The sequence below is a fragment of the Sapajus apella genome, unplaced genomic scaffold, assembly GCF_009761245.1.
Source record: "Sapajus apella isolate SASKATOON/1434 unplaced genomic scaffold, GSC_monkey_1.0 scaffold126, whole genome shotgun sequence".
NCBI classification, from domain to species: Eukaryota; Metazoa; Chordata; class Mammalia; order Primates; family Cebidae; genus Sapajus; species Sapajus apella.
Genome location: NW_022437066.1, coordinates 4,520,056 through 4,540,763, shown reverse-complemented (window position 1 = coordinate 4,540,763; position 20,708 = coordinate 4,520,056). Strand labels below are relative to the sequence as shown.

The 20,708-nt window shown below is 54.0% G+C and overlaps 2 protein-coding genes across 2 annotated transcripts; one reads left to right on the top strand and one right to left on the bottom strand.

The window, feature by feature from the left end:
• Positions 1–55: 55 nt before the first annotated feature.
• On the top strand, positions 56–4,743 carry SURF2 (surfeit 2; the record flags this gene model as incomplete). The annotated part of the gene is made up of 5 exons (XM_032261874.1): positions 56–272; positions 1,042–1,145; positions 3,269–3,448; positions 3,586–3,752; positions 4,634–4,743. Coding segments are annotated over 5 exons (752 nt in total), but the record flags the coding sequence as incomplete, so codon positions are not given.
• A 284-nt stretch (positions 4,744–5,027) lies between these two features.
• SURF4 (surfeit 4) lies at positions 5,028–19,091 on the bottom strand. The gene is made up of 6 exons (XM_032261997.1): positions 18,844–19,091; positions 10,322–10,508; positions 9,856–9,932; positions 9,241–9,284; positions 8,091–8,277; positions 5,028–7,318 (listed from the first exon to the last, which is right to left on the bottom strand). The coding sequence occupies exons 1-6, from the start codon at positions 18,889–18,891 to the stop codon at positions 7,052–7,054; spliced, it is 810 nt and encodes a 269-aa protein (XP_032117888.1). The 5' UTR covers positions 18,892–19,091; the 3' UTR covers positions 5,028–7,051.
• Positions 19,092–20,708: the final 1,617 nt, after the last annotated feature.

Genomic DNA, 20,708 nt, shown 5'->3' with positions numbered 1-20,708 from the left:
AGGGGAGAGAGGAAGCCAGAGGACAGGGGAGGGGAGGAGGGGGGCGCCGCTGGAGGGGCACCGGGGAGCGGGCATGGCGGGAGCCTGGGTCCTCCCGACCGACCGCCGCCCCCGCAGGTGAGGTGCATCCTGACGGGTCACGAGCTGCCCTGCCGCCTGCCGGAGCTCCAGGTCTACACCCGCGGCAAGAAGTACCAGCGGCTGGTCCGCGCCTCCCCGGCGTTCGACTATGCAGAGTTTGAACCGCACATCGTGCCCAGCACCAAGAACCCGTAGGTGGTCCCCGGCGGCGCGGGGAGGCCAGGGCAGTTGGGACAGCCCCTCCGCTGGTGCCCCCGGTGCCTGAGTCTTCTCTAAGGGAGCCTCCGGGAGGGCTCGGCTCAGGATAGGTCCTGGGCGGTAAACTCCAAAGTTCCCTCCTTCTGAGGACTCCGCCAGTGCTGCAGCCCCCACTCTCGCAGAGCTGGGAGCCTTGGGATCCAGGTGGGCACCCGGATACTGGAGTCACCTGCGATCCCCGTTAGGCCCCGCCGTGAGCTCGTTTGCTTTTCGGTAATCGTGAGGTTTGTCCTGTGGGGTGTGGCTGCTTCACAGAAGAGTAGGGGCTTGTGCTTTGTCTCCTGAGGTTGTGCACAGCGTTGGCTTCTCCTCTTGACCCCAGACGGGATCTTTGATTTAGCTGGAAGCTAGGGTGGGCAGTAATCGTCAAAACGGATGGGATGTTCCCATTCATTGAGCACTTGGCCAGGCGGAGCCTTCCTCTTGCATGAACTCATCCTGGAGCAGTCAATGAGGCTGCTGTGCCTACTTTTCCAGTAAACGTTAAGAGGCACAGTCGGCCTGGGTCAGCAGTTCCTTGCCCAGCTTCAGAGTGGAATTGCTCGGAGAGCCTTTAAAAAAGCCCAATATTCAGGTCGCATGGTGGATCATCCCCGGTGCACCATCCCCGGTAGACCGTCCAGGGATGAGTCCAAGACGCAGCCACCAGTGTGGATCTTTGCTGTGAACTGTCCCTGCAAACTGGGTCTCTCTGCTCTGTAGGCACCAGTTGTTCTGCAAACTCACCCTGCGGCACATCAACAAGTGCCCAGAACACGTGCTGAGGCACATCCAGGGCCGGCGGTACCAGCGAGCTCTGTGTAAATGTAAGTCTGGGTGGGCCCCCATCAGAGGGCATCGTCATTTGGGTGCATGCCCGCCCTGCCCCCGATGGAGCGTGCTTGAAGGCAGGTCATCCTTCAGCGATCCATGTTGATGTACCATGCCTGGTTCTGGCACAGTGAAGAGAGGGATGAGGGCCCCTGACCCCACAGCTTCTAGTGCAGGCAGGTGCAGGGCCAGAAGCAGGATCTGGAGTGAGTGAGTGAGTGCACGTGGTGATGTGAGGTGTGGAAGAATCTGGGCGAGGGATGTGGGGTGGTCTTGTGGAGGCAGGAGGGCTGGGAGGTTCCCTGAGGGATTTACTGCAGGCTGAGGCTGGAGGGATGTGGTGGCAGTGGGACTGGGGGGGAATAGCACCCCAGGTAGAGGCCAGGGTTCATGGAGGTCTGAGACAAAAATGTGTTGTCTGAGGTGGGTTCACAGGCCAGGCTAGCGTGCACAGCAGGGCCGGCCCAGAAGCCAGGCGAGGATCCCTGCAGTGCGTGTGTGGAGGGGAATGGGGCGGGGCCTGCATGGACAGTGCGCATGGTTGAGAAGGGTGGGCCCCTTGGCTGCGGTCATCCAGGAAAAGGTGGGTTTTGGGGGGAGAATTCAGAGTCCCTTTGAAGGTTTGAAGCTTGAGCTGTATTAGGAAAGATGTTTATTAGGGAAGGCATCAGGCTTTTCAAACAGGGACAGCCATGCTGGGTGAAGGAGATGCTTGCTCCGTGGCGCTGGGTAAGCACCCAGCGAGTTTAGAGAAGGGAGAGAGGACTGGTCCTGAGCCCCAGGAAAAGGATGGAAGTCCTTTCGTGTTCCTGAAGGGAAGATGAGGACAGAAAAATGATACATTTGCTGACATGGAGGCCCCTGGCAACTGTGGTGAGGCACTCAAAGCTTGGCAGGGACACCTGGCTAGAGTGGATCATAGACTACAGCCCACGAGGACAGTGCCCAGCCTCAGGCAGGTGCTGGGTCACCAGAAGGCCTTTCTGAGGTCCAGCTAAGGAGGGGAATGGACAGAGGCTGGAGTGGACAGATTCGGGTTGGTCTGCTTATGGGAAGATGAGTCCGCCGGCTTCCATTTCCCGATGAGAGGTGGCCCAGCCCTCCGCAAGCATGAGCGTGGACTGAGAAGGCAGGACCAGGGTTTCTTGAGCGGAAAGCAGGCCCTCACAGAGGCCTTGCAGCCACGAGGGCTGCCAGCCTGGGGCTTGGATATTCTCCAGCCAGTGTTTTAGCTGCTCGCGGTGGGCAGGAAGGTTCTAAGTGCAGGGGGCCACAGGGTCCCCATGAGAGTGGTTATGATGACAGACCGTGGAGCTGAGACGGGACTGGGTCGGTGCAGTCACTACAGGGCAGTGGTCCAGAGAAGTCCGAACGTGGCTGTGAGGGGCTCTGCCTGCAAGTTGTGGTGGTAACAAGGCTGCTGTGTGGCCATGGGTGTGGGTGGCAGAGACAAGGAGGGAAAGAGCCCTGGAGATGGGCTGTGACATCAGCGGCCGGGGCCCAGCAGGGCTCCTGCAGTGCATGCGGGGTGATGGTGGGAGCTGCGCCGGACTGGAGGGCAAGCCCCAGCTGACCCTCTAATATATCAGGGGACAGTGGTGGACACTCGAGGTCCTTCCGTGGAAGCTTTGTCCCAACTCCCCTCTCACCCTCTAAGGGGCAGCAAAGGACAGGCAGCCAACCTCCACTGTGCCCCGCCCTCTGGGACAGGGCCTCCCATGCACTGAGGGAGGACTTCGGGTTGCTGGGGAGAGGGTGGCATCACTGCCAGCCCAAGCTGCCTTTGAGAAGCCATGCCAAACTGAGTGGAGCAGGACTCGTCTTGGGCCTGCTCAGTGCCCTCCTAGCTATGGCTTCCCAGGCCTGGCTGGGTCCGGGATGAGTGGTCAAGGCCCAACAGACCTGCACCATCTTCTTACCTCCCAGTTGCAGCCCTGCCCCGCTACCCTCCCTGCATGCCTGGTAGGAACAGGGCCAAGGCACCCAGCAGCTGCTCTGGTTTTTGTCCAGGTCGGTAGGGCTGTGGGACCCTGGCTCAGTGCAGTCCCCACAGGTTAGCTGTGGCCAGCAGACCGTAGGGGGTGTGGAGGTACCCAGTGTATGCTGGCTTATCTCCCAGATGAAGAATGTCAGAAGCAAGGGCTGGAGTATGTCCCTGCATGCCTGGTGCACCGGAGGAGAAAGAGGGAGGACCGGATGGACGGTGATGGGCCTTGCTCGTGGGAAGCCTTCTGGGAGCCCACATCCAGTGATGAGGGGGGAGCTCCGAGTGACGACAGCATGACAGACCTGTACCCACGTAAGCGAACAGCCCCTGACTTGCCCTGACCCTCTCCTGTCAGAGGGAGCAGGGTGTGGTGCTGGCTTCCCTGCACAGAAGGTTCTTGGTGAACTCAGCCTAAAATAACCATCAGCCAATCCCTGTGTTCCTTCCAGCCGAGCTATTCACCAGAAAGGACCTTGGAAACACAGAGGACATAGATGGCACTGATGACTTTTTGACAGATGAAGAGGACAAGGAGGCAAAGCCCCCAAGAGAGTCCACTGATGAAGGCAGGAGGGAGATGGACGTGGACTGGGGGCTGGTCCGGAAGCGCAGGAAGGTGAGCTGTCACCTCTACCCTGTCAGTGTGGCAGTGGCTTCCTCTAGTGATGGTTTTTCATTTCTTTAAAAAAAATTGAGGCTGGGTATGGTGGCCCAAGCCTATAATCCCAGCACCTGGGAGGCTGAGGCGGGTGGATCACTTGATCTCAGGAGTTTGAGACCAGCCTGGCCAATGTGGTGAAACCCTGCTTCTACCAAAAATACAAAAATTAGCCAGGCCTGGTGGCAGGTGCCTATAATCCCAGGTACTTGGGAGGCTGACGCAGGAAAATTGCTTGAACCCAGGAGGTGGAGGTTGCAGTGAGCTAAGATCATGCCACTGCACTCCAGCCTGGGCGACAGCAAGACTGTCTCAAAAAAAAAAAAAAGAGAATCTTTTTCACAAGTGAAATTCCAAGCTAACAACACATGAAACATGGAAGCCGAGGCTGCTAGCTGGCCGGTTGTGAGTGCTACCACTGGCGCTGTGGACCACAGTCAAGACCAAGGGTTTGTGAGGATACCCTCCCCCCTCAGACTGTGAGCTGTGGTTTGTCCTTTCCCCTGTGGCACAGGGACCTGATTACTAGCCACCACCTTTGCCATCGGGGCAGGAGTGGAGACTTCCTCGCGTTTGGTAGATAAGCAGGACCCGGGCTAGAAGAGGTCAAGGTCCTAATGCGTGTGTGGCACTGCAGTGTGCTCCTCTAAGGCCCTGCTGATCCTGGCTAATCCTGCAGCTGTTAAGGAAGTGAGGTGTGGGGGCGTGGAGGAAGCCTCCGTGGGTATCTCACACCAACACCTCCGAGGCTCTGCAGGTAGGGATAGCCCTGTACTCCCAGGGCCCCTTCTCCATGGGATCAGAAAGGCTCCATCATCAGAATTCTGTTTATCCCACAGAAGCAGTTGGGCTCGTTGAAAAAGAAGTTCAAGAGTCATCCCCGCAAACCTAAGAGCTTCAGCTCCTGTAAACAGCCAGGTTAATAAAAGCACATGCTGAGAAGTTTCGAGAAAGCCTTCAGCTATTTTCCCCCACTCCTCATCAAGCCACGTGTCCTCTGAATGATCAGCTGTCCCCGGTGTCTACCTGGTCTCATGGCACTTGTGCCCTCTAAGGCAGGGCTGAGGGGGTGTGTCCCCCATACCCAGGAGGCAGCAGGGCCTCTGAGGGACAGATTCTCTCTGGACATGGCTTCTGAGTGGTCCTCAGAGAAGCCTGAACAAGCAACCTTGCTCACTGGCATCCCGAGGGGAGCCCCAGCCAGGCTGGGCAACACCATAGGATCACACTGCATACAACAAATGCCATTATTTATTTCCATGTGTTTCCAAAAATCAAAACGTTTTCAAACACAACTAAGATATAAAATACAGCATAAAATGAGATTTAGATCTATTTCCCACATAAAGCAAAAAAAATCTTAGAAATTGTTTTGCCAAAACCAATTGGTAGATCCCACTTATCCTCTCCTTCTAGCAAAGGCATGTCCCCCCGTCTGACGCCCTAGCCAACCCAGGGCCAGGAAAAACAGGAACACCCACTAGGGCGGAGGTGCTGCTGGTGTAGAACGTGCTGACTACTCACGTGGCCTCCTTTGGTCCACCCTCCTTTCTACCAACCAGCCAACCAACCTTGACCACAGACAAACCGTGACTTAGCCAAGGTTGTTTGATGGGGCTGTCATATTGCACTAACAGGGAGTGCGACACAGACCAGGAGACAGCCCTGCCGAGGCTGGAACACTGAGACAGGAGCCAGTCTTCTTGCAGGGAGCACCTGAATGATCACAGAAGAGAACTGAAGCCAGTGCTTGATCTTACCAATATTAGGAGATAAGGAAGTGGGCCTCCGGGGGTGGATTTGCAAATGCCTTGGGACTAGCTCGGTTGTGTTAAAAAGGTGCCCCCTCCTCAGGGTAGGTGGCTTCCAAAAGCACTGATGAGCAGAAACCTGCCTCACCCCTGTCCTGCAGAGCCCACGGACAAAAGGCCAAGCCGGAGGCTGGCTCGGGGCTGGACCGCAGCAGCCTGTCCCCCAGATAGGTCTAGGAGCCAAAGAGATGTCTGACCACCCTTGTGGCATTCACTGTGGTGCAGGTGACAGGGAGCAACAAGCAGTTAAACCCCCCAAAAAGAGAAACACAGTATAAGGCAGTGTTAGAAAACTTTAAATACAGGATTAAGATCAAATCGGTAAGGCATCACAAATTGTAAAAAGGAATTCTGGCTGCATTCAGCACAGCAAACGGACAGAATCTGAGTGAGCAACGGCCTTGGGAAAGTGGTGTGTCAGGGCTGCCCACAGGGCGAGTGCAGCCTGGGAAAGGGTGGAGCTGCTTGGCCAGGGCGGCCTGCGCTTTCGAGACCTTGCTCAGGAAAGGCCCCATGTGAGGTAACGGTTCAGTCCGTGGGTCTCCAGTGCTGCGAGCTCCCGCCACACCCTCCGCCCACAGCAGCTGCCGCTCCCCAAGCTGGTCTGAGGAGCAGCTGGTCAGCCTGGCTTGCAGGGCACTGCTGCTGGGGCCACTCCGTGTGCAGTCTCTTCACTAGCCTTCCCCACTGCCAGGTCCAAGGCCAGCAGCACCCAGACCAGCAGCTTCCCCAAGAACTTTTGCCCCTCGTCCTTGCCTCAAGCTACTGAAACTCCCAGGGTGTTACCCAGTAAAAACACTTAGTGCCGATCCAAGCTGACTTTCTGACCGATGACTTTTATCATAAACAGCAGCTTCCACCACCCTTCTAATACTGCAGCATTCTTTGGGTGTCCCTAAATGTTTTCACTGTTCTAGAAAATATTACAATGCAGCGGCAGAAACAACATCGAAGCCACTGGTGCGATTTTACACCAGGGAGATTAACTGTTTGAGGTTTGGCTGAACCATCCAAAATCATTTAGTAGTTTGCGCTAAAAATGTAAACTTAAAAATAAGAGGGAGACTGCTTTGAATGATATACAAATGTGTCTGCTCACAGTATAGCTTGATGGCCCCCTTCTGGACCCCCTCAAAAAAGAAACTGAAAAGTAGGACTGAGCTGCCGCAGCCAGGGGAGCCGCTCACCCCAAAGCCTCAGCATGGGGGAGGCTTCTAACCGCCAGGCTGACCAGCACTGAAGGGCCAGACGCCAGACTGGCTCCAGAGCAGACTGAGCCATCAATTCTCAGGTGTCTCTGCAAATAAAGTTCTCAAAACATCTGTGCCTTTACCAAGGAAGGGGAAGGGAAGAGGATACATAAAAGCTGGCAGTTTTGTTGAATCCACCCCGGACCAGTCCTCGACGGCTGCGGGTCTTAGCCAGGCAGGTAGGGATCTGTGACTGTTACCACTCCTTCTTCTTCTCATCCATGGAGACACCCCCAGGGCCCAGGGCCACCACCAGGAGCAAGCCCCCGATCACCGACATGGTCTGGAAGAAGTCGTATTTCAGGAAGTCATGCATGGGCTTGTAGACTGGAATGGTCCAGAAGGCGTTGAAATACACGTTGATGGCAAAGAGCCAGACAACAAGAGTCAAAGCAGCCAGCTTGGTTTTAAAACCAATGGCCACTAAAATCATCAGAGCTGTGCCCACGATGTTCTGGACAATCTGCATAGGTTGAAACGTAAGAAATTCAAAATAAACGTGAGAAGAGAGATGCTTTATGAACAAAAGTTCAAGCGGCGGCGTGTCATGGAAGCCTCTATCTATCAGGCTGATGTGGCTACTGCTGAGATGGCTGCTGGTACAAGTGGGGCAACCAAGGCTGGGGGGAAGCAGGAGGCGACAAAGCACCAGCTTTGAAATGTGGAAGGTTTGGGGAAGATTAAAATCCCCAACTATTAACAGGCTGTGATTTACTAAGATGCAGCTTTAATCCATAAATAAATTCCCCCGTGCTTCTTGGTCCACCCAGACATCCAGGCCAGAAACATCCTCTCCTCTCCCCATGGCACCAGGAAACCTTCCTGGACACTGCCCGGCTGAGGCTCTCAGTCATTTCCGGAGATGTGTTCTGGAAGCTTCTGGAGGCCTGCCCCTGACACCTGGCACACAGGAATTACTTGAGAAAGATGTGAACAGTGAGGAGAGAAAGAAGAGTAAGAGCAGCTTGGGTGGAGAGCCTTGGCCAACCAAGGGCCAAGCACGCTCCACCAAGGTTAGAGGCTCTGGCCTTCACTTGCTGGAAAGAAGGCTTGACACACAAGGGATTGATGACTTTTTTTGGTCTGTTTTAATGGGATCAAAAGGTTTGCTCCATTTGAGCAGCTCCCCCAGGCTGTGGTTAGTACCCAACCAGGGCGGGGTGAACAGGGACAGCATTCTCTCTAGTAGAACAGGAAACCAGACCCGACCCGTTCAGGCAAGCAGGAATACTTACAGAAAAGAAGCTGGCGTCCAAATGAAGCAGGGTCATGAACATCAGAACCAGCAAGACCCTGCCTCCGAGCTGCATGTACTGTTTGGGGGAGCTCTCACGCATGGTGGGGACGCCCGCGAACATGCTCTTCCCTTCAGAACGAGATTCTGCTAGGAGCAGCAACAGGCCTCCTCCTAGGGCCAGGTTCCTGAGGAACAGATACGCAAGCTGAAGCGAAGCCTCACCTGTCAGACCAGGTGCAGGGAGAACTTGGTGCGCATACAGGAAGGCCTTTACTTCCCTTTCTCCAAACTCAGCAATCTGCGAAGCAGGACCAGGCAGGCATGTGCACAGGACCTCAGACTCTGGAGTTACAGCCATGTAAAACCTTACATAGCTCAAGAGACAGATGTGTCTTTACAACTTGACAGCGATGGGCTACCTGAACCCACGCAGAACCAAGTCACAGCTTCAGTGTCTGTTGACCAGCTGGGTCCCCATGAGCAGCCACGTCCTCCACTCAGATGCTGAGTCCCCACGCCCGTGAAATAAGGGGCAGAAGAGATGGCTTCAGTCACTACTATTCTAGCGGCTCTGCAGCGTCCTCTTCAGAACCTGCTTCTAAGAGGCACAGTTCAGACCAGAGAGTCAATCTTTTGGCTTCCCTGGGCCACACTGGAAGAGTCGCTTGGCCACACATAAAATACACTAATACTAATGATAGCTGATAAACTAAAAAATAAAATTTAAAAACCACAAAAACTCTCATAATGGTATAAGAAAGTTTATGAGTTTGTGTTGGGCTGCATTCGGCCCGTGGACCACAGGCTGGACAAGCTTGGTTTTGACCCAAATATGTTAACTGAGTTTAGAAATACAGATTGAGTATCCCTAGCCTGAAACGCTTGGGACCCAAAGTGTTTCAGATTTTGGTATATTTATATACTTATCGGTTGAGCATCCCAAATCTGAAGATCCAAAACCTGAAACGCTCCAACGAGCACTTCCTTTGAGCATCATGGTGGTGCCCAAGATTTTTAGAAGCAAGATGGAGTCAAATTAAAAAAAAAAAAAGATTTTTTCCATTTTGGAGCATTTCAGACTTTGGATTTGCAATGCTCAGCCTACACGAGGAGCGTATACTAAAACTCACCAACCAGAATGCACATACCTCATCAAAAACTTCAAGTCCCATAAAATGCTGTAGGCAATCGTCTGGGGGGAAAGAAAAAAGAGACACCTGAGTCTCAGCCTTTCCAAAGGCATTTCCACAGAATTCATAATAGCCTTAGGCAGTCTCTCCAATGTCAGCTGGAGTCTAAAACACACAAAACCAACACAGGAGACCAAGGACAGATCTAGGCTCAAAAATGTGGTTCTGTATTTCTCAAGAAATGTGCTGTGATGTTCTGGAGAACAAAGTGATTCTGAGACCACAGATGTGGATTCAGATATCCTGTTCCCAGCATTTCATTCTGAATAACCAGGTATTCTTCTTTATGAAGCAACGTGATAACAAGACAGCATCCTGACTGCAGCCAAGCTCAGGACTTCCCCTTGTCACAGTAATCACAGAAACGGGCAAAAGATGGCCCCGTACCTAATGACCCACCTCTACAGCCCTGCTTGGGCTCACGACTTCCCCAGAAGAGAAGGGAGCTCCAGGAAGTCAGAGACACGGAGAGGGCCGAAGAGGGAGTGACACTGATCCCTCAAGATTGTCTTTTCAGAAGCTCTGCTCCACCAGAGCAAAGAGAAGGGAGCCCCGACCGCACGCCCCGTGTACCTGCAGAGCGATGATTCCAAAGAGCCCGAAGCAGGCGTACTGCACGAAGTTCCTGCTCAACACTAGGACGCAGCCAGCTGGAGAGAAGGACAAGGGTTAGTTACAGGGTCTGAGGATGGGTGCCAGGGGAGGAGCACTGTTTCGATACACTGCCACCTCACCTGGCCCTCTCGTCCAGAGGCAGGTGAGGAAAACCACCTACCCAAGCAAAAAGCAACTTCTGGGAGAATTAATGATAGGCAAGGACCACACATGGTAAGTTGACTGGACTTAACACAAACACAGAAAGTGGAGCCCTTGCTGTAATAAGGAACAGGCTGTCTACCACAGTCAGCTCCCAAGTCAGCCGCCCACCTGACGTGGGAAATTAACTGCTCTACTGTGGAAAGTTCACACACAGCCTCCCAACTGCTAATGATCATGGAGTAAGAAGCCCAGTGAATCCTGCCTACTCTCAGCCACTCACTCAGCTGTCCCAGCAAGTTGAGGAAGACGAAGGATGAGGCCAGCAGGTAGCCGCAGTTCCAGGTGGTGTCGATGTAGTCGCGCTGCTCACTCCACTGGAACCACATGCGGATGCCGTCCTCCAGGAAAGTGCTGATCAGACAGAGGCGCGCCACATGGGGCAGGTACTGCTTTGTGACACGAAGGAACTGCAGAGCCACAGAAACCCAAGGGTGAGGTGACTGTGGCAGGGAGCCCCAGACCGCAGCCGGGCACGTCCTTGGGCGGGGTGTGCATGAGGAACAGACGCTGTGGAAGGTAAGAGCTCTGGTCAGCCCCGGTGCCTTCTGAGGACAGACTGGCGGCTCTCAGTGCCTGCTCCCGAGTGCTACCCTGTGAGTCTGGACACGTGTGACAATCCAAGTATTAGTCCCAGAGATGCATGACGTAGCATTGGGCACTCTGGTGTAGACCCCATAGGGCAGCAGCCCTAACACTGCCACTGTGATTTCCTCCAGTGCCTTGGCAGGCAACTACAGTCATCGAAGGTGGCACTGCCACAAGACACAGAGCTTCTCTTTTCCGTCAAGGGCATTTACCAGTTGGAATTATAGAATGACATCTGAAAAGGCACTTAGAGGTCGTCTATTCAGGGTTTCCACACCTCGGCATTAGGTGGGTCACTCTTTGCCGTGGGTCATCCTGGGTGCTACGGGCTATGACACGGCAAGCCTGGCCTCTGCCCATGACATGCCAGCAGCAACCTCCCTACTGTGGCACCACTGCACTTTGCCAGGCATCCCTACTGCTTGGGTCCAACCCCTCACCTTACAAATGCGCATACTAAGCCCAGCCAGAAGGGGTTTCCCCAGGCCTCAAGGACCTGATGGTGCAATGCCAAGACCTGACCCCAGCCTGCAGGTCACACATGGCTGAGGTGCCAAGGCCTGGACCTCTCAGCCTGCCCAGTGACACCCAGAAGCCCCCTGACAGAACAAGGGTTGGCTTAGGTGACAGCCAGGGTCCCAGGCTTAGAGGACCACATGGTTGACTGAATGGTAAGATCACGTGTTTATGGTTAGCCGAAAATCTCCAGAGCAGCAGGAGGAAGCCCCAGGCTCTGGAGAGCGCATGTGCTGTTACAAGCCAGGCTGGTACTTCCTGGCCCCTGACGGAGTTCCCCCTTGCAAGCTCAGGATCTGACTTGGGGACTGTGTACACAGCAACTGTCAGCACAGAATGAAGCTGGTACCGCTAATGGCTAGAAAGCGCTGGGATTTTGTCAAAGCCTGCATAATCTTGAGCAAATTAAAACACAGTAACAAATGGGATGGACAGCTGTTTCAACAGCAATGAAATGCAAGTGTATAAAATTACTGTCAAATGTCAAAGGCAAAGAAAACATTTATGACTTCCTGCTGTCCTGTGAGTCAGGTCATTTATGACGGCTGGGTCAGGTGGCCAACGTGCACTACTGGATGCCTGATACAAATGTCACGCAGGTTTCCCCATGCACTTTTATCACTCACGCAAAACTGAGATATAAAGGGAAAGAAATCCTGTAACACAGCAAGTCCTTAGGAGAAAGATCAGGGGACCCACCCACGAATGTGTGTTGGGAAGCCAGAGTCTAAAGAGCACCCAAGAGCCTGACCCCCGAGGGTGAGGCGAGCAAACGTCAGCTGCACAGTCCCTCCTAGGGCTGACTAAACCTACTGGTGGAACAAAAGAAGATGTGCCTACGTGCTTCTTACTTTTCACCATCTTTTCAAGTTGCTCCAAATTCTTAGACACTGCTGAGACTCCCCATCTCAGTTTACAAGCCCCGGCTGTTCAGATCACCCTCCAGCTTGTCAAGTGGGGCCCTGGCTAGGTCAGAGCTGCAGATTGGCTCCCATGTGGCAGGGAGTGGAGGTGGAGATTACAAAGCCAGGTGGCCATTCTCCCCAAACCCAGTGAGCCTGCGCCCTGCAGTGTCAGTTCTACACACATTTACTCAACCTTTGACTCCACTGAAGGGATGGGAGACATCGAAGTGACCGACAGATACCCAGGGAATCACCACGCCATCTGGGAGACGAAGTGGAGGCTGAGGCTCTGAGGCTGGTACTGTCCAGCAGGCACTCTGTGTGACCTGGACATACCCAGTTACCGTCCAGCCAGCACACTGTGTGACCTGGACATACCCGGTTACTGCAGGACAGTAGAGGTAGCATCTCTACTATCCTACAGTAGAGTGAGGCCAGATGAACTAATGGTTGCTAAGATTCTTTCCAACCTCACTAGGAGGAAGACCTTGTTTTATATTTTGTTTTTTTAAAAGACCCCAAATACTCCCCTATGAATTTCAGAGCCAATACAGAGGACCAGCACAAGATGCCAGCATCACACTGGGAGGTGGGAAAAGGTGACGCCACACACCCTCCCCCAGGTTCTGCCTCACAGCCCCATTGCTTTCTAAATGCCCAGCAACAGTGTAATCACGCATATTCCGTGGAAGAGATAAAGTACACCACCTTGGCACGTGATGTGCCACTGTTCTCAGGTAATGGCCTTTGTGTCGTGGCCTAGCTGGGAAGCCCTGGCAAGGACACGGAACTTCGCCTCATCTAAACCTGGGGAAAAGCAACCACGGGGAAGGAAGAGCTCAACAAGAGGCTGTGCAGACCTCTGAGATGAGATGGAGCTGTGGCGGGACTCCACTGTGGCAGAGAGGCAGACTGTAACCCACACCCAAGACAGACACAAGAGGTGTTCTGACTTGCTTCTAAAATGAGAGCTGTGAACCGCTCACCGACCTCTGATGAGCAAACCAGCCCCAGCCACGGGCTGCTGTCTAAGCCTCACCCAGCTGCAAGGACCCTCATTTAGCGTGCTCATCTGCTACGTGCAAGCCCCTGAGACTGAAACAGTGTTTAACAGTCTCTTTGATGAGTCTGCGACTCTTCATTTGAGCGTCTGGGTCAAGAGGATTAAAGAACAAAAAAGACAGAGAAGGTGGGACCGCCAGTACACACCTCCTCCCCTCAGCAAACATGGCGAGGAGACAGACACAGCTCTTGGCTTTGGGGAAAAACACGCAAAAATTTCGGTACTGCACTCTGAACTGAGCACATCTACTGCTTTGCTGCACTGGTTTTCAAGGGCAAGCCTGGTCCAGATTGAAGGCTGACCAGCTGTAAGGCTAATGCAGTCTCCTTTAAACCAGCCACCATCTAATGAGCATCCCCCAACGTGGGGGACTGTTTGGACTTAGCACTGAAAAAGCCATGTTTAAAGACCAGGCCCAACATTAACCTCTTTCCCCACACACATGTTGGTCACAACTTTTTCAGCTAGGCCAGTGGACCCATGTCATGCCACTCCAGAACACGTCCCAAGGCCAGTGTTCCCTCAGCACAGGAGAGAAGAGCCCCCAACTTAGGCATGACACACAGCACCCGGGACAGACAAGGGCAGCCACACTGCAGGCACTCAGCCCACTGCCGGTAGCTAGCACACAGGCAACCTGTGTAAACACAGCAAGCACATAAAACCCGTGACAGTCACCCTCCCCCCATCAGAGAACTGTGACAGTAGAGCCAGAGGTGGCTGCTGATATGGCAGGCTGCAGGAAGGAGATGACACAGTTAGCTCACCTCTGTGGCCAAGCTTCTCATTAAGTCTCTCCGAGAACCACGCCATCAAGCAGGATATGGTTCATAAGCAGTGACAGCATCTCAGGAGCTTAATAGGAAGACTGAGATTCCTCTCAGATGGGTAGTTATTTTAGACAACTGAAGGGGATTTGAGAAAGGTAATTATATCCACCCTGAGAGATGACTTCGTGGGCATACAGTGATCACTGTCACAGCCACCTGCAGCTCCCACGCCACACAGAAAACTCCACTTTCTCTTCACATTCAGGACAAAAAGAAATTAAGAAAAGCAGCCTGCAAGTTCATGGTGAATGAGAACATCGAGGAAAAAGGCAGGTCAGATTTCCTTGATCACCAAGGATTGGGGCTGCCTCCCTCAAGGCCCAACTCAGGTCCCACACATCCTAGAAACGAGGACATGGGCCTTTGCCTCATCTAAACCCGGGGAAAAGCGACCATGGGGAAGGAAGAAGGCGCCCAGCAGCTTCTCGAATCAGATTGTCAGGGCGGGCTCGACCTCAGTGGCTCACTGCAGCTCCAGAACTTCCCCAGCCTCCCTCGTGCTGCACTAGAGGTTTACACCGCACCCTGCAGGGCCAGAGCAGGTGTCGCACAGCCCAACGTGGGAGATGATGGCCTGGCTTTACTAAAAAACTGTGTGATCAAAATCACAACTATAGGAAAGAATTAACTGAGCACAACTGGGCCCCATCTTCTGGCAGGGGCCCCGCTAACCACAACCTCCCCTGCTTCTCCCCCGCACTCCCCTAAAGAGCGGGGTGGATGTGTTCTAACCTCCCGTGAAGATCAGCACACAAAGAAAAGTGAGTCAGCTCCTCTTTGCCTTTTCTCCTTGCTCCTCCATGGTACAGGGTAAGGTAGGACAGAGCATGCCACTGTCACCAGGACCCCACCACACCAGACAGCGACCCTCACGATGTTCATCAGGAGCTTCACAGTGCCTGTGCCACCAGCAGGTTCAGGTGTCCTCAGGACCATCCTTGCTTCCCCAGCACTTCAACTAGGGCCAAGGCCAGCTCCTAGGGCCCAGGACTAGCTCTGCCACTCTTGAGGATAGGTTAAAGACACCAAAGGCCACACTGGAGAGGAAAGCCCCATGAAGCTTTTCTGTCACCTTGGTGATAAACTGCCAGGCAGAACCCATTAAGTGCCAATATTGCTGTTTATGGATATAAACTGCTTAGAAGCTACATTTTGCAGAGTGTCTAATAGGCAGTGTGGAGCAGCTGCAGGCATGGACATTAGTTTGGATTGCTGAGTTCATTAGAGTTTCTGGCCCCTTCCCATAGCTTCCAAATGCCTAGCTCCTGCATAGAGCAAGTCTCAGCAGTTTCTACAGAGCATGGCTCCCAGGAGCAAGAGGACACTGTCCCTGGCTGCCAGGACAAGGAGCTTGATGCCAGAGAGAGAGAGACAAGAGATGCAGCTGGGGGGAGCCTGCCAGCAGAAACTAACCAGACTGCTCGTCCCCGTGGACCAGCCTCTGCAGACCAGAAGGTCGCAATCCACCAAGCAGTACGGAACCCAGCCTTTGGGGTAACAAGATGCGAACTCAGTCTCCAGCCCACCATGAGCCAGTGCAACCAGCCAACCTCCCTCTGCCCATATGAAGATGGAGACGCTCTGGCCAACCTCCTGCAGTTGGGAAGGTCACAAAAGGAATGTGTATCATGGTCCTGGCCGACTGAAAGACTTAATGTCATTGTCATAATACCTGAGGACACTGGGCCTGGAGAACTAAGCTTATTCAGGTCTTGCTCTCAGCAACACACACTTTCCAGTCAAATCTTGTCACTTCAGTTTTGCTTTTGTTTTCTGAAGACGAGAAAATCTGGATTCTTACTTAATCTGATCAGTGACTTCCATGGTAATTCCCCATTGGGTTCAAATTAGGTCATTTTTACGTGAAAGCCTGGTCTGGCAGCTTTAAGTACTATGTGGATAAGCAGGAACAAAGCTCCACCTGGGCTTCGTCAGATCTGTCCACAAGAAGCCACACTGTGACGTCGTGAACTGTTAACCTGCCTGCGTCTGTCTGACTGGAGTTTGGGCGAATACAAGTTGCTGCCCTCCCAAGCTGACCAGAAAGCGGCATGGAAACTCCTGCTGCCATGCTCTGCCACCACCCAGGCAGACTCTAACGAGATCATCTGACGTCGGCAGCCTGTGCTGCCCAACAGATACGGGATTTGTATGTGACATCGGCGGCCTGTGCTGCCCGACAAACACGGGATTTGTATGTGACATCGGCGGCCTGTGCTGCCCGACAGAAACGGGATTTGTATGTGACATCGGCGGCCTGTGCTGCCCGACAGATATGGGATTTGTATGCGAATGGGCCACTCACCCCTCACCTTCCAGTGCTCTTCCCTTGACTTGGGCCAGAAGAGAACTACCAGGCGCTGGGGGTGCTGGGGACCAAGACCTGGGTTTTCTTCGGTGGCCCACAGGCAAGTCCAGGAGCCTGGGCCTGTTTGGCCTCTCCTTAGTAACCTGGGAGAGGTCAACCCTGTGCCCCCTCAAGGGCCCCTTTCCAGTTCCAAGCTACTGCTGCTTTCATTTAAAACACAGCAAAACACATAAAGGCGGCTGGGCACGGTGGCTCACACCTGTATTCCCAGCACTTTGGAGGCCAAGGTGGGTGGATCACCTGAGGTCAGGTATTCAAGACCAGCATGGCCAACATGACGAAACGCTGTCTCTACTAAAAATACAAAAATTTTTCGGCGTGGTGGCAGGTGCCTGTAATCCCAGGTACTCAGGAGGCTGAGGCAGGACAATAGCTTGAACCTGGGAGGTGGAGCGTGCAGTAAGCTGAGATTGTGCCACTGCACTCCAGCCTGGGCACACAGTAAGACTCCATCTCCAAAATAATAATAATAATAATAATAATAATAGCAGTAATAACAAAACATGAAGAAAAGGCCAGGTGCAGCGGCTCCCACCTGTAATCCCAGCGCTTTGAGAAGCTGAGGCAGGCGGATCACCTGAGGTGAGGAGTTCCAAGACCAGCCTGGCCAACATGGCAAAACCACATCTCAACTGAAAATACAAAAATTATCCAGGCATGGTGGCGCTCGCCTGTAATCCCAGCTACTTGGGAGGCTGAGGCTGCAGTAAGCCAAGATCGTGCCATTGCACTCCAGCCTGGGCGACAAGAGCAAAACTCTGCCCCCCCCCCCCCCCCCCCAAAAGGTGGTAAAAAAATAAGTAGAAAAAAAAACAAAAGGAGAAAAAGAAAAGAAGAGATTGGGAACTTTTTCTTCAGTAGAAGAGTCTGTCATTTGCTAGTGGGCAGCAGCTTGACTGGAGACATTTTATCTAGAGTTGGTTATGAAACTCACTTGCAAAACCCAAGTTTTCCAGGGTGAAGAGCGAGTGTATGTAGCTCTCATCCTTCCCTTGGCTGTAAGGAGCCATCTTCTTAGGGAGTTGCGACTTGGGGAAATAAAAATGGGTCACTATAAATTATGCCAATTAAACTGACAAACTAAAAGGCCTACCTGGGTCTGGAGAACTTTTGATAGGAATTGTTTTTGTAAGGGACACAGTTTTAAAATTCTGTCTTTAAGCACAAAATTAGCACCTTAGGAAAAATTGCTTCTTCAAGTTGATATACTTTTTCTCCCCAAATTTAAAATATCAGCTCACAGGAAAGTGGTGCAATGAGAGCCGATGGTGAGGTCACACTAGAAAGAGATCACCCCCGGGGTGATGGAAAACATCGATAGCTAAGCAGAAACGGTCACTTACTTTTTTTTTTTTTTTTTAAATCACACATACACAAGCCTTCCAATAAGTCTAGGCCTCAGAGTTTGATGACTCACTATCACCTCCAGAAAAATTAAAAAATTTAACCATCACTACTCAAAACTCTGGCAAAGCCACACAAACACATTTAGTAAACTGAGGAAAGAACGGCGAGTGGGCCACCCAAGGCTCTCCCTGTGAGGATAAGGCTGTTAATTTGTCGACAAAACGGGATTCTTTCACAAGTAAAAGGCAGAAATCTGCGTAACCACCACCACCACTTTTTTTTTTTTTTTTGCCAAACTTAATGAAAAAAGAGGGTGGGGAGCTGTGTCCCTTCACTTTCCAGGTTCGGATCCTGTCCACCCAGTTTCTGAATGCTCTCAACAGTTACCCAACCGCCTGTTTCAAGGGCTTCCCTGTTGCTTAGAATGCCACCTGGACACTTCTGGAAGGAAACTATCAAAGATAGTCTTCCCCTCCTCCCAGGCTGTGTATAGCTCCCCACTCAATCCAGCCCAGGGCAGAGTCCAAACGGGAGGGAGAGATGCAAGCAGGGTCAAAGGGACCCCAAGAGTCCAGCACATCTGGGAAAGAGAAAAGGAAAAGCTGCTGTGGCTTCCTGTAGCTGGGGAGCACGCCAGCGCGCCCCCTTTCCTTTGGGAGGACCCCCGGCCCCCGTTCGTCCCCGAGCTCCCTCCCCGCCTCCCCGAGCCCGGTGAAAGGAAAAACGTGCGGGGACCCCCCACCCCGGCAGCAGCTCCAAACGCCGAGGCGCTCCCCGCGAGTCTCAGAGCCGCCCCAACCTCAGGACTCCCGCCGCGGGCCCTGCAGGAAACCCCCCACAGCCTGCGGCTTGGAACCCCGGGCAGGCCGGAGGGTGCGGGCGGCGGGCCAGGCAGGGCGCCGAGGCCCGGGCTCCGGGAGCGGCCTGGCGGACAGGGAAGACCGGACCCGCAGGTCGGACTTGGGGGTGTCTAGGCCGGGACGGAGGCCCGGGTGTGGGGGGTCCCTCTGCGGGAACAGGAGTCCGGGGCGGCCCGGGCCTGGCGGCCCGCGCAGGGAGGCCGACACCGGAGCGACCCGGGCGGCCTGGGTCGGGGTCGGGGCCGGGGTAGGGGCCCGCAGGCCGCACCTGGTCGGCGAAGTCCTCGGCCGTGCCCATCAGGTCGTTCTGGCCCATGGCGACGGCGGGAGGCTCGGCTCGGCTGGCTCGCTCGCTGGCCCTCGCCCGTCGGCGCCCGCGCCCGCGCCCGCGCCCGCTGCGGCCTCCACAGGAAGTGCCCGGCGGCCGGCCTCGCTCCGCGTCGGCGGCGGCTCCAGCGGCTGCCACGTAGGCCAAGGCTTAAAGGGGCCGCGCGCCACCCGGGCCCGCCCCGGCGCGTCTTAAAGGGGCCGCGCGCCGTCCGCAGCCGTCCGCAGCCTCCCGACCCGTCCGCTCGAAGCCACGCCCGGCGCGCTCGACGCCACGCCTTTCACGCTGGAGGCCCCGCCCACCGCGCGCCGGCCCTGCGACCCCTCCGGTCCCGGCGGAGCGCGTCCCCTTTAAGGGGATAGAAGCCTGCGGTTCTGGGGCGAGCGCGGGAGGGACGCTTGGGTGCCCCGAGGGCGCCGTTCGGGCGGGGAGGGTCCGGCAGGTGCCACTGACCCATGCGGGGTGGGTTGGGGGCGGACGCTCGCCCGGACGCGGTGGCTACTGAACATGCTTGGGGCGGGGTCGGATCGCTGGCTCCCCGCGCGGGGGAATCGAAGCCCGAGGGCCCCCAGAGAGCCCATGGAGAAGTACCAGGTGCCGAGTGTCCCCTGCAGGGAGGCGGGGTCGGGTCTCCGTGGGGTAACGGTCGCAGCCCTAGAGCGGCGGCCGACGGGTCCGACCGAGGGCGGGAGGGATCCGCGCCCTGGCCAGTGCCGGCCTCCAGCTCCTGGGTTGAACCCGGGGACTTCCAACGGTGACTTCCTGGGTGCCCTTTGCCACTCAGCTTCCCCCTTTGTGAATTAACTAAGGCTTCTCCAGCCCTGGCTGAGTATTTGAGGGTGTGGGGCAGCTCCTCTGTCCTTCGTGCCCGGGGTCCGTGCACTTGGGTCCACCGAGGCAGGACCCCCGGGAACTCCCCGAGTACGTAAGTGGGAGCCCCCAGTCCCTAAAAACACCCCTGCAGCCTGGGTCTGTGAAATGAGACCTGAAATAGTCACAAAACACAAAAAGCTGCAAAATAAAAGTGAATGTTTAATTAAATGCTCCTACACGTGATATGTAAACTTTATTAAATGTTAGATTCAGCATTTGTAAAAATTACATTCGCTTGGAAACAGTTTGTGGGTTAGATTTTTCTCACTTTGGAAGAATTCTCTTTGTGTGAGAGGACTTACAGGGCGTTGCCGGCGGTGAAGCAGATGAGTTTCTGGTGGCCGGATAATTTTTAAAGTAAAGTTACTGTTCAGGAGAAAAAGTAAATAGAACTTTCAGGAAGATACCTGCTTTTGGAAACAAAAAATAGACTTGATTCGAAATACAGGTCCATTTTACTGCTTAATTTGCTGCCTCAGTCTGAACGCCCTCACATCAGCTCTGCCCTCAGGCCCCTGCGGCTTAGACCAGCAGTCCCCAGTGTTTTTGGCACCAGGGACCAGTTTTGTGGAAGACCGTTTTTCCACAGACCGAGGTGGGAGGATGGTTTCAGGATGATTCAAGCACATTATATTTGTGTGCACTTTATTTCTATTATTATATTGTAATACATAATGAAAAAAAAATTTTTTTTTGAGATGAGTCTCGCTCTGTCGCCCAGGCTGGAGTGAAATGGGACACTCTCGGCTCACCACAACCTCCACCTCCCGGGTTCAAGTGATTATCTTGCCTCAGCCTCCAGAGTAGCTGGGATTACAGGCACACCCCACCATGCCCAGCTAATTTTTGTATTTTTAGTAGGGACAGGTTTTCACCATGTTGGTCAGGCTGGTCTTGAACTCCTGACCTCATGATCCACCCACCTTGGCCTC

What these genes read in the sequence shown, in the direction of transcription:
- SURF4 (XM_032261997.1), bottom strand. Translation starts at nt 18,891, where the DNA reads ATGGGCCAGAACGACCTGATGGGCACGGCCGAGGACTTCGCCGACCAG. An exon ending in TTGGAATCATCGCTCTGCAG is followed by an intron (nt 9,285 to 9,855) that starts GTACACGGGGCG and finishes CTTTCCCCCCAG; the next exon opens with ACGATTGCCTACAGCATTTT. An exon ending in TGGACGCCAGCTTCTTTTCT is followed by an intron (nt 7,319 to 8,090) that starts GTAAGTATTCCT and finishes CAACCTATGCAG; the next exon opens with ATTGTCCAGAACATCGTGGG.